This window comes from Capra hircus, chromosome 10 (genome assembly GCF_001704415.2).
Source record: "Capra hircus breed San Clemente chromosome 10, ASM170441v1, whole genome shotgun sequence".
NCBI lineage: Eukaryota > Metazoa > Chordata > Mammalia > Artiodactyla > Bovidae > Capra > Capra hircus.
The window spans coordinates 45,412,515-45,425,691 of NC_030817.1; the positions used below are offsets into that span (position 1 = coordinate 45,412,515).

The 13,177-nt window shown below is 36.2% G+C and overlaps 1 protein-coding gene across 5 annotated transcripts in view; it reads right to left on the bottom strand.

Moving 5' to 3' along the window:
- FAM214A (family with sequence similarity 214 member A) overlaps positions 1-13,177 on the bottom strand; it is an 85,791-nt gene that overhangs the window by 21,263 nt on the left and 51,351 nt on the right. For all 5 annotated transcript variants that reach the window (XR_001918677.1, XM_018054222.1, XM_018054221.1 and 2 more), the window contains 4 exons: positions 5,411-5,595; positions 4,333-4,535; positions 3,938-4,063; positions 1,318-3,160 (listed from right to left, as the gene is read on the bottom strand). Coding sequence is in view for 4 of the 5 variants with exons in the window: in XM_018054222.1 (XP_017909711.1) it covers positions 1,318-3,160; positions 3,938-4,063; positions 4,333-4,535; positions 5,411-5,595 (2,357 nt within the window). In the remaining variant the exon portion in view is untranslated. The remainder of the gene's footprint in view (positions 1-1,317; positions 3,161-3,937; positions 4,064-4,332; positions 4,536-5,410; positions 5,596-13,177) is intronic.

A 13,177-nucleotide genomic window follows, 5' to 3' on the forward strand; every position in this document is an offset into this window, starting at 1 on the left:
GTTACATTTAAAGTACTGCTAAGTCACTTCAGTCGTGTCCAACTCTGTGCGACCCCATAGACGGCAGCCCACCAGGCTCCCCCCATCCCTGGGATCCTCCAGGCAAGAACACTGGAGTGGGTTGCCATTTCCTTCTCCAATGCATGAAAGTGAAAAGTCAAAGTGAAGTCACTCAGTCATGTCTGAGTCCTAGCGACCCCATGGACTGCAGCCTACCAGGCTCTTCTATCCATGGCATTCACCAAGCAAGAGTACTGCAGTGGGTTGCCATTGCCTTCTCCAATATTTAAAGTAAGAACATGAAAAAAACTAATCACAGTGGCTTGAAAAATACCATGGTCAAAGTAAGCCTCCCTATAATGTACCAGAAAGGATCATGAAAAGCTAGTATTCTTAGGGTCAGGGTAGGTTTTTGTGACAAGTAACGTTTTAGTAAATTGGAAACTGAAATTTGATTAAACCCATGTGTTAGAGGAGAGGAAATCTTCTGTTGAAAAACAGCAATTGGCAACATGGCATAATTTTAAGACTCTAATGTCCAACAAGACTAATCTGCCTGATAAAGAAGATGAACCAAGGTCATTCAGATTTGGATCAAGGCAGCTAAGTAGTTTTCCATACAACTGAGATATAAATTTGTAATGCTTTTTAGAGAAACAAAGGAAATTTAAGTCTAATAATAATTTTCTAAAGTTAAAAAGTGGTTTGGTGGACAAATAAAATGGAAATAACTTAAGTATGTCTGATTTATGTAGTAAAGTAAAAGTTTAAAAAATGTTTAAAAATCTACAATTTAATTATTACCACAACTATAAGCAAAAGAGATTCATCATTCTTACTTTAAAATTGAGGAGACTGGAAGTTTTAGAAGTGAGTGATTTATTCAGCTTCACTCAAGGTCCAAATTTGTCAGGACTGGAATGTAGGTATTTTGACCACTGGTCAGTGATTTCACTAGATATTCCTTAGCTGGGCAGAGGCATAACACAATGGGCACTCTGCTAGTAAAGGGCCAGAGTTGCTAACAAATAACACATTAAGCTAATGATACAAGTTTCATTTCTGACTCCTTTTTACTCTCCAGCAACCGTTCCCAGTATTGAAATAAACAAAAAAGGGCAAGAGGAAGAATTTACCTAGCATTTGCTCTTAAGTGGGTAGTTTATTTATAAGGATGTTAATACTAGATCTGTAGCCAGATAGTCTGCTCTATAGACAATGGGCACCTTGGGCCTTTATAACAAGATCTTCTGTAAACAAAATTCAAACCATAACAAGTATTTGAGGATTATATTTGAAATGTTAGATATTACTTACCAACACCTCTTTATTTTTCAGTCGTTCACATGTGGACAAACAGTCTTTTATATTCTTTCTCTGAGAAGAGTTTTGAGAGTTTTCATCAATCGGATCTTTCTTATCCTGTTCATTTCTTAATTGGTCTAGCTTTTTGCATTTGAAACCTTCACTATCTTTAATAAGATAATTTTCTATACTATTAAGTTGAGTGTTTTGTTCACATGGCTTAGGCCTTTTTGGGTCTTTATTTGAGCACTCGTTTTCATGTTTACTCAGATATCCAGACATTTCCAACACAGTAACTTTTACTTTCGAGTCATTTTTTTTTGAATTATCACACTGGTGATTGCTAAAAGATTCTGGATTATAATTTTCATTTATTATTTTGTCCTTATACTTATTTGTGTAAATCTGTTTGTCAATACTGTTACAATTTGAATGCTCTTTATCAATCTCATCGTTAATTTCTTGCTTCTTAAATTGACACTCAGAACATGTGTTTTCTAACCTGATTGTCAAATCAAAGTTATTTTCTTTGCAGTGAGATATATTTGAAGGGGTCATTAAACCAGGAGCTTTGTTCTGTGTCTCCTGAAACGTACTTTGGATTTCACTAGGATTGTCCTTATACAGATTTCTTCTTGTTTGAGGTTGCAAAGAAGGCTTGACTTTACTGTTGCAATTAAAAGAACTAAAATATTTATTAGATATTGAGTTTTTCCCTTCACTGATATCATCTAACAAGGAAAATTTTGTATTAGAAATGGAAACAGAGGTGTCATCCTTGTTTTTCTTCAGTAAATTTTTGTCTTCATAGGAACTCCTAAATACTTTAGAAGGAACTGAACTGGAGTCCTGCATATTGAATGATTGCCGGGGCATGTGAGATGCCATTGGATCAATATGCTCCAAGTGTTGAGCAATCCTTGCAATGATATCTTGCCGTTCTTGGAGTAAAGAGCTTATCAAAGGATTAGTCTCACCAACAGACTGATGAGAATGAAGACCATTAGAGATGCAAGTGTCATTTCGAGGAGTTTCTGGTTTTACTCGAATCTTCCCTTCACTGGTATCTTCTGAAGAGGTGAGCTCTGGACTGCCAAAAGAGACAGAGAATGTTTCTTTACATCTTCGTACACTTTCATTTTCTTGTGAAACACGGAAAAGTTTTGAATTAAGTGAACTAGATTCTTGCATATTAAGTGGATGTCCAGAAACATGGGAAGTACTTGGATCACAATGAATCAGATGCTGAGCTATTCTTGCAATAACTTCTTGCCGCTCCTGAATTAAAGAGCCTATTAAAGGATTAGTCTCACCAACTGACTGCCAGGAACTCTGGCGACTAGAGTCACTGGAATCAACCACTGAAAATGATTTTAAGGTTCTCACTGATGTTTCATGTGACTTTTTCTCTCCTATACTACTGAAGCCTAAAATATTGCCTTGAGATGTTCCATAGTCAGATTTACTACCAGTGCCTGGATATAGCTTGACATTTTTGACAGCTGCACTATATTCTGGAGTTGTGCCATTTTTTGCATGTAATATTATGCTTTCAGGTGCCATGGTCCAAGTTTGTTTGCTGCAAACACGTTGTGAACTGTCTGTACTACAATGATCTGCTTCTGTAGAATTTCGGTGCTGATGGGTTTTAAGTTCATGTTCTTGAATTCTTTTCTCATAAAGGCCAATGTTAGTGTGAATACTACAGGTCAAAACTGGATAATTAGATTGTCTGGGCAAGGACTGAACGCTGACTTTCAAGGCCACATTGTGAGAAACATTGGGAACAGGAAACACATGTTCAATTGGAGTCTGTGAAAAATTCCACTGTAGGTCTACATCAGCAGCACTGATTCTAGAATCACACAGAAAAAAATGGAATCAATGGATTATAAAACATATAATTATTATATCTTATTTTCAAAACTTTAAACAATCATATACTTACCTTTGTTTGCACTAATTCCTATTGAGATTTTAATCTACTTTACCATGCATGTCACTCTAACAAAACCAACATAAATAGACTATGCCTGCAATACAGACAATCTTCTTTTTAAGAACATTATAGTAATAAAGCACTAAAGTTAAAAAATAGTGTAATTCAAAATTAGTTGTCAAAATAGAAAAAAGGAACTTTCCATTTGCTTCTAAATAAATGAATTCAGTTAATTCTATTATAATTATATCCTTTCTGTGAGGTGATTTAGACATACTCTCTATCTCATGGCTACCTGCCTAAAGAGACAGTTAAGACAGCTGTTCAGCAGCTTGTGTGTTTACAGTTTTCAAGATCTAAAAATTAAGTAGGTTTACCATTGTGAAAATTCAGCAGCCCAGAAAGTTTTTCCACTTTATTTACAATGGTGGTATGAATTCATTGTTGGTTCTACAAAGTAAGCTTAAAAGTTCTCTGAAAACTACTCTACACCAAATTTAACCCAAGAAGCAAAACTCATCTTGAGTCATATCATATCTAAACTTCTCTAACGTGCTTTGAGAAAAACTTGAGTAAATTTTATCCACTTACATTTAGAAATGAAGGAAGTAAACTGCTTAAAAGGTCAAATACCATTCAGTAGTTAACCACTGTAGCTGAATACACATGGTTCTTTTTCTGCCCTAGACATACCTGTAAAGAATATTTCGTGGAGTAGCACCATGAGAAACACTCAGCCAAGCACTTAATTGAGAAAAAAACACAAATGAGCGGACAGCCAACAGGAGAGTCTTCTCTTCAATAAATCGATCACCACTCCTAAGGAAAGTAAAAAAGCATCATCTAAATGTCAGCAAGTATAAAATGACTGAATTTTAGAAAGGAACTGGTAAATATCTCACTCAGGATATATGCTTTCAAGAGTGCGGGAGTACATTTATAAGTGTCACTTGAAGTCACAGAAGTACAAAATTGGTAAATTTTACTACATAAATAGAAGGATTCAAAGACATATCATTAAAGTAATTTATAGAAAGTAATGGAAAATCTAATTTACCAGGGACAACTTCAAACTCAGGTCAACTTACTGTCGAGGAACTGGCTCTAATATCCATCTTTCTAATAATAACGCATCTTGTTTAATAGCAGGATCATTTAGATCAATTCCTTCGGTGGTGGGCCCATCATCACTGTAGCAGCAGTCTGGTAGTAGCATCACTTCCACCATGATTGGAAGGTTATTCTTCCACAACAATGCGACCTCAGACCTAGTTCGTCTGGCTTGGCGACACTTGGAGAAGATGGAGGTAAGCAAAATGGCTCAATAGCCCATCCAGTTTTATATTTCAATTCGAAAAGTATAATTGTAAAGCAGACATCTGTATGAAAATGAGTCGCCTATTCAAGGGCTTTGCTCAGGCTTGTCTGTCTATTTAGGTTTCCTCACTGAACAATGCATCAGCACTATTAACTCCAGAGTTTGGGGATTAGTAGCTAACAACAATTATGATGCAAATTTTCTTGTGGGAGGATATCTTTGCTCTATTTTGTGAAAAAATAACTGCCATGCACAATGTCTGACAGGCCTCAAGATGACCCAGCCTTGTCTCATCTTGATATCATTAATTATAGATGAAAGATTCAGTCTAAGAGCAAAATATTAAAAGTTCATTTTCATTAAACACTCAAAATAGACAAGATTTTAGAAGTTTAAAAATTTGGACTACATTTAAAAAACTAACTGGCAGAAATATCTTTACAGCAAATTATACGCTACATACCAAAATAAATATTTTTAACAGTATTATACAGAAACATTAATGACAGTAAAAAGCATCCTCCCATTAATGTGGGGAAAATAATAATAAACATAAATTGAATAAATAAACAAGAACATAAAGTTGATGAACTAGGGCTGAGACTAAACCTAATGAAATCTAATTCACAGTTAACAAGGATCATCTTAAATCTGATGTGTGTGGACAAAGGTATGAAATTAGCAGCACACTTACCTGCTGATGGAAAAAATATGTACTATACTTTTCTTTATGTTGTAACCAATTTTATACTTAAATGTGAATGTTAAAATTGTAATAAAGGTGATGACAGAATTTAAACTAATTTATATAAAAGGCAGATAAAATGCATTCAACACACAATTCTCACCTGGGCCAGCTTGTCACTACATTCATGTTTTGTAGTTATTGGGTAACAGGACTGTGCTGGAGGACAATGGAAACTTTCTGTCCGACCTTTAACAGAACATTCAGGTGTTCGTCCTTCTGTTATTAACAAGGCCAGAGAGACCAAGAATTCCTCTGCATCATACTCAAAATATTCATCCAGAGTATCTAGTATTAAAAGATAGAAAAGAAAGAAAGATGGGTCCTTGCTTTAAGGTATCCTTGATAAGAATTCATTTTTTAATGTCTACAAAAACTAATACCACAGCCCAAATTCAATTATATCCACTAACAAAGAGTGAAGCTATTTCAAGTCCTAAAAAATGATGTTGTGAAAGTGCTGCACTCAATATGCCAGCAAATTTGGAAAACTCAGCAGTGGCCAGAGGACTGGAGAAGGTCAGTTTTCATTCCAATCCCAAAGAAAGGCAATGCCAAAGAATGCTCAAACTACTGCACAATTGCACTCATCTCACACACTAGTAAAGTAATGCTCAAAATTCTCCAAGCCAGGCTTCTACAGTACATGAACTGTGAACTTCCAGATGTTCAAGCTGGTTTTAGAAAAGGCAGAGGAACCAGAGATCAAATTGCCAACATCCACTGGATCCAGAAAAACATCTATTTCTGCTTTATTGACTATGCCAAAGCCTTTGACTGTGTGGATCACAACAAACTGTGGAAAATTCTTAAAGAAATGGGAATACCAGACCACCTGATCTGCCTCATGATAAATCTGTGTGCAGGTCAAGAAGCAACAGTTAGAACTGGACATGGAACAACAGACTGGTTCCAAATTGGGAAAGAAGTCCGTCAAGGCTGTATATTGTCACCCTGCTTATTTAACTTTTCAGAGTACATCATGAGAAATGCTGGGCTGAATGAAACACAAGCTGGAATCAAGACTGCCAGGAGAAATATCAATAACCTCAGATATGCAGATGACACCACCCTTAGGGCAGAAAGCAAAGAAGAACTAAAGAGCCTCTTGATGAAAGTGAAAGAAGAGAGTGGAGAAAAACTAAGATCGTGGCATCTGCCATCACTTTATGGCAAATAGATGGTGAAACAGTGGAAACAGTGTCAGACCTTATTTTGAGGGGCTCCAAAATTACTGCAGATGGTGACTGCAGCCATGAAATTAAAAGATGCTTACTCCTTGGAAGAAAAGCTATGAACAACCAAGACAGCCTATTAAAAAGCAGAGACATTACTTTGCCAACAAAGGTCCATCTAGTCAAAGCTGTGATTTTTCCAGTAGTGATGTATGGATGTAAGAGCTGGACCATAAAGAAAGATGAGTGCCATAGAATTGATGCTTTTGAGCTGTGGTGTTGGAGAAGACTCTTGAGAATCCCTTGGACTGCAAGGAGATCCAACCAGTCCATCCCAAAGGAAATCAGTCCTGAATATTCATTGGAAGGACTGATGCTAAAGCTTAAACTCCAATACTTTGGCCACCTGATGCGAAGAGCTGTCTTATTTGAAAAGACCCTGAAGCTGGGAAAGACTGAAGGCAGGAGGAGAAGGAGATGACAGAGGATGACATGGTTGGATGGCATCGCCAACTCAATGGACATGAGTTTGAGTAAACTCTGGGAGTTGGTGATGAACAGGGAGGCCTGGTGTGCTGCAGTCCATGGGGTCGCAAAGAGTAGGACACGACCAAGTGACTGAACTGAACAAAGAGTAAAAACAAGGCAATTAAAATACAATAAACTCTTAATTAACCAGGTAAAAAAATCAAACGTTGATGGATAATCCTCAATTTCATTTATAACAAACCTGCTTAAAATTACGGCATAAAATTATTTTTATGTAAATGTCAATTAAAATATTTAATATTAAGGAATAGAAAAAGCAAGGGAATTCTAGAAAAACATCTACTTCTGCTTCATTGACTATGATAAAGCCTTTGTGTGGATCAGAACAAATTGTGGAAAATTCTTAAAGAGATGGTAATACCAGACCACCTCACCTGCCTCCTGAGAGGCAGATCAAGAAACCACAGTTAGAACAAGACATGGAACAATGGACTGGCTCCAGAATGGGAAGGGGTACATCAAGGCGGTATATTGTCACTTACTTATTTAACTTATATGCAGAGTATATCATGCTAAGTGTGGGGATGGATGAAGTACAAGCTGCAATCAAGATGGCTGGGAGAAATATCAATAACCTCAGATATGCAGATGACACCACCCTTATGGCAGAAAGCAAAGAGGAACTAAAAAGCCTCTTGATGAAGATTAAAGAGGAGAGTGAAAAAGCTGGCTTAAAACTCAACATTCAAAAAATGAAGATCATGGCATCTGGTCTCATCATTTCATGGCTAATAGATGGGGAAACAATGGAAACAGTGAGAGACTTTATTTTCTTGGGGCCCAAAACCTCTGCAGATGGGGACTGCAGCCATGAAATTAAAAGATGCTTGATCCTTGGAAGAAAGGTTATGACCAACCTAGACAGCATATTAAAAAGCAGAGACCTTACTTTGCCAACAAAAGTCAGTCTAGTCAAAGCTGTGGTTTTTCCAGTAGTCATGTATGGATCTGAGAGTTGGATCATAGAGAAGGCTGAGCATTGAATAATTGATGCTTTTGAACTGTGGTGTTGGAAAAGACTCTTGAGAGTGCCTTGGACTGCAAGGAAATCCAACCAGTTAATTCTAAAGGAAATCAGTCCTGAATATTTATTGGAAGGACTGATGCTGAAGCTGAAACTCCAATACTTTGGCCACTTGATACAAAGAATGTCTCATTAGAAAAGACCTTGATGCTGGGGAAAAATTGAAGGCAGGAGGAGAAAGGGACGACAGAGGATAAGTAGGTTTGACGGCATCACCAACTCACGGACATGAGTTTGAACAAGCTCCAAAGACGGTGCAAGACAGGGAAGCCTGATGTGCTGCAGTCTATGAGGTCGCAGAGTCGGACACAAGTGAGCGACTGAACAACAACAGAAAATCCTTTAAGATAATAATATTTTTAGATGTCAAATATAATAGCTTTCATGAAGAAAACTTTGCCAACAGCCAAAAGGTTAAAATGTCTTATTACATCATACATTTTTAGTTAAGATGTTTTATTACTATTAAATATTAGAAAAAGAGGCAGATCCAAAAGTATGTTTTTCCCTTTCTCTCCTTTTCTCATTCCTTAACTAGTTCCTAGTTCTTAGAGCCCTAATTCGGTGATGTGGACATTCACAGTCACAGCATTCTTCTTTTTATTTGCCACACAGTAGCAGTAGTTGCAGAGGTAGACATTTCATAATTATCCAACAGGAGATGCAGGTCTGATTGTAATATACAAAGTGTGATGTTTTTTGGTTCCTATGCAGTTTCAAACAATCTAACCTGCAAATGTTTCACTTAGTTATATTAATTTTAAATTTCTTACAAGTCCTCCAATTTTAAAAGTACAGTTAGTTTTCAAAACTATTAACCTGCTATGCAGATTGGACATGCATGCATGTGTACATGCACACACAAAATTCAATTTATAGTACAGTCTTAAAAAGGCTGCTTTCTCTTATCTCTACCAATTAAGCAGTACATACAGGAGACACACATTCCTGTAATAAAGGAGACATGTGAGATGGAGGTTTGATCCCTGGGTCAGGAAGATGTGACGCTAGTGGTAAAGAACCCGCCTGCTGATGCAGGAGATATAAGAGACTTGGGTTTGATCCCTGGTTTGGGAAGATACACTGGAGAATGGCATGGCAACTCACTCCAGTATTCTTGCCTGTAGAATCCCATGGACAGGGGAGCCTGGTGGACAACAGTTCTTAGGTTCACAAAGAATTTGACATGACTAAAGCAACTTGGCACACAAGCGACTAAGCACATCCCAAAGTAGATGACGAGGGAACACAAAGTTGTACTGCATATAGCTACTAGTCTCAAACGGTTTGACTCAGAGATGATTTTTAAAACAGTGGAACATTGAAGCACACAATAAATTCCAATGAAGTTCAGATAATACTGGTTAAATTTTGCAAGAGAGGCAGATGTTGGGCTGAACTAGTAAAGAGTAAGTACAACTTGAGGGGAGCATTTGTACAAAAAGAAGTATAGAAAAGGTAGGAGTGGAGCCTGATTGTGAATGGCCTTGAGGGGGGTATGATGATAAGCATCTATATCTAGCCTCAGGAATGCTTATTAGGAAAAGAAGGAACCTTGAGAGCCAACTTGATTGAGCTGGTATTTTAAGGCCATTCCGAAAAGTTTCCCTAAAATGAGCATTTACAACATATAAAATAGCAGTCAACACTTGGTGAAATTGTCAGGCATTGTCAATTCTCACTACTTTCTATATATTAACTTATTTAATCCTCAGAGCACCTCTAGAAGGTGGGGACTATTACCACCATTTTTATAGATAACCAAAGCATAGAGAGATTAAATAACTGCCCAAGATCACCCTGCTAGGAAGCTGCAAAGTTGATATTTGAACCTTCGTAAGTCTGGTTCCAGAATCTGAGTCCCTAACTACCCCAAACATGCTTTCTTTTTTTGTGGCTACAAATTTTGCTTTTATATACTTTAATAGATACTTGTAAAAATATAAATATAAATAATATACATTCAACATATATTTTAATAATATATTTTGGAATATTTGTGGTACAGGGTTTGTTTCCAGGAAAAGGACCATAATTTATAATATTGTGCCAACTGGGGATAAAAGAGAGGTGTGAACTTTCACTTTTCCTCCAGGAACCAATTAGGTCATAAGCCAAGGGTCTCCTGTGGTCTCCTGAGACACAGTGAGTTAAATCATGATGTCCTGCAGAGGGAATCAAAAGACATAAAAAGAAATCCACTCATCCTTTTTTCTCTGATGGTTCTGTGAGTTTTCAAGACTAGCACAGCTTTGCCATGGGCTGGCAATATGGCGTGACTTTAGCTCTCAGAAAATTTCTCTGGGCTCATCCTTTTCCCTCTCTCAAACTGTGGGGTAATCTTGGAGAGCTAAAAACTGTGTCAGAACAGTTGCTCCTAAGCTATGAAATGCTGAGTGTTGCCAAGATGTCAACTACTCCATGTGAGTACTAAGGATGGTCCACAGCCTAAGTAATGTCTCATACATATTTGATACTATTTTTAAAATTATAATTCATCTTCCAAATGGATAAAGATGTGGTGCATACATACAATGGAATATTACTCAAAAAAAATTAAATAATGCCACTTGTGGCAAAATGAATGGACCTAGAGACTTTGATACTAAGTGAAGTAAGTCAGACAGAGAAAGACAAATACCATATGACATCACTTATATATGAAATCCAAAAAAATAATACACATGAACTTATTTACAAAACAGAAACAGACTCACAGACTTAGAGAATGAATTTATGGTTTCCAAGGAGGAAGGATGGAGGGAGAGGATCAGATTGGGAGTTTCGGATTAACATGCATACACTGCTGTATTTAAAATAGATAATCAATAAGGACCTACTGTAAGACAAACAACAACAACAAAAAACAAGCCTAGTAGGATATGGCTTACTCACATACTAGAAATTATTGTTTAAAATTATAAAAACCAAACTAGAAAAAAGCATTTTTGAATAATTTAATATTTGACTGAAATTGGTTGTTTTGGTCATTACCTCCTCAAATAGGAAACTAAAAATACTCCAAAACCATGACTGGAGTCTGCAATCCTTTGGAAGGCTTACTGAATTTAGCCAGGGTATTAACTATCTATATGAAAAATGCCAAAGATTAGAGATGACAGTGGTTACCTATTAGTTATCTATGTAACTATTACAAAACTACTGCAAGGAATAATATGGACTAACAATGGTATCATGAAACACATAAAATACTAAACGCATGTGACAACATGATGACAGCCTTTAGGAACTTGTCAGGAAAAACTTATGGGTATCTGAATTTTAACAAATGATAATACTAAATGACAGTAGTCATTAGAAAAGTTGCATTATTAAAATTTTGAAAATTTCAATTTCTAAAACCTCTGCCATACAGTAGAGTTTACTGTAGTAAAGAATATGACTAATGAACTGGGAAATTTTATGACATAATAAAAATTCATTAGATATGAATTGCTATCTTAAGGACATAGATTATCCCAGAAATAAGGTATAATTTTGGGGGTCTCTGTAAACAATTTACTTTTATAAAAACAAAAAGTGTTTGAAACGTAGACAAACATGGGCTGCAAAGGCTTACCTATTAGCCTTTTTTTTTCTAAAGAGATAAATTGATTTAAAACATAACTGAACAGAAAGGTTGTTATAAATTTTCACAAGCTATCATTGACCGATCATTAGAGAATAGAAGTCAATCAACTAAAACATAGTTCTTGAGTCCCTCTCCCCCAAAGACCTCAACGGGGATACTGCTTACACCACTGCCTGACTAGAAGCTGTGACCAGACTGGCTCCCTTTTAGTGGTGTTCTCTTCTAGTTCTGGAGTTCAGCCATCTTAAAGTTCTTCATCTGTTCTCTCCAACAAAGAAGTGAATAATTTTCCCATTGGGAAAATGTTAAACAATCAGAATGATCCACAGGTGAAACAGGCTAACCTGGGAAATAAATTCTTCATCACTAAGGATGCTCACAAACAGACAGATAAATAATTGCCCGGGTGTAGCTGAAGGGATTTAGCTGTCAAGTGATAGCTGAATTAGACATCCATTGGTTCTTTCAACCTTGGGAGTCTATGAATCTCTACTCTGAAGTACTTCATAAAAATCCCAGGGGAGAGGCCAGAACCACCATTTCCTTCTTGGGAGGACCTAACTGGAGTCCCTCTGAACCAGAACTTATCATAAATACTTAATGGTGGTGTCTGAATCCTTGATTTTAAAAAAAATCTAGAATACTTCAAAGCTCTGTCCAAAGGAAATGGAAGAAGAATGTCCTTCCTATCATTGGGCTGCTGTCTATGCTGTTAAGTTTACTTCTAAAGTCTGCCAAGGTAGTAGATTTCACATCCCTCATATATGGAATAAAATGAAGCATGAGAACACCTGGGGGACTGCTAAAAAGAAAATTTCTCTAAAAATCACGTCCTTTCAAACATATAGTGAACAATCTGGTAATATGAATAAAGATTCTCCCATGAATTTATTCCAAAGAAATAACAGAACAAGTACACAGAGTTGAATGTCAAAGGATATTTATTAAAGCATTTATACCAGTCAAAAAATGCAATCAATCTAAATGTCCAAGAAAATGCCCTAACAAAAAGGCACTGTGGTAAAGTTTTACCTAAAATAATGATATAGACCTACTTTTGACAAAGATTATCCACAATATAAGTGAAAACACAACTCTCAAAAGAAATAATGTCATGATCATGTGTTCATGGGATTACATATGCACACATGCATAGATTCCTATAAAGCAAACAGACAAACTAAATTTTAAATAAATTTCTAGTCTCTGGCATCAGACAAAAGATAAAACCTATTAGCTGAAAATAATATATAAATAAAAGAATTGCATAGTGTCATATACATTAATTAATTAGTTATTGTTCTGTAAAACCCCTGCTAAGTAGATCACATTAATAGTGTGGTTACTTAGTAGAGGAATTTGTAACAACAGACATAGACAATGGCATTACTGGTTCTGGTGTTGAAATTAGAACTTAGAAGTTTCAAATACTTTTCTGCTTTGTTTTCTTTCTTTTTTTCTCTTTAAAAGCAATCTTTTAAAAATAATTAGGTAAGAACTAGTATCTTATATTGATAATATGAAAAATAT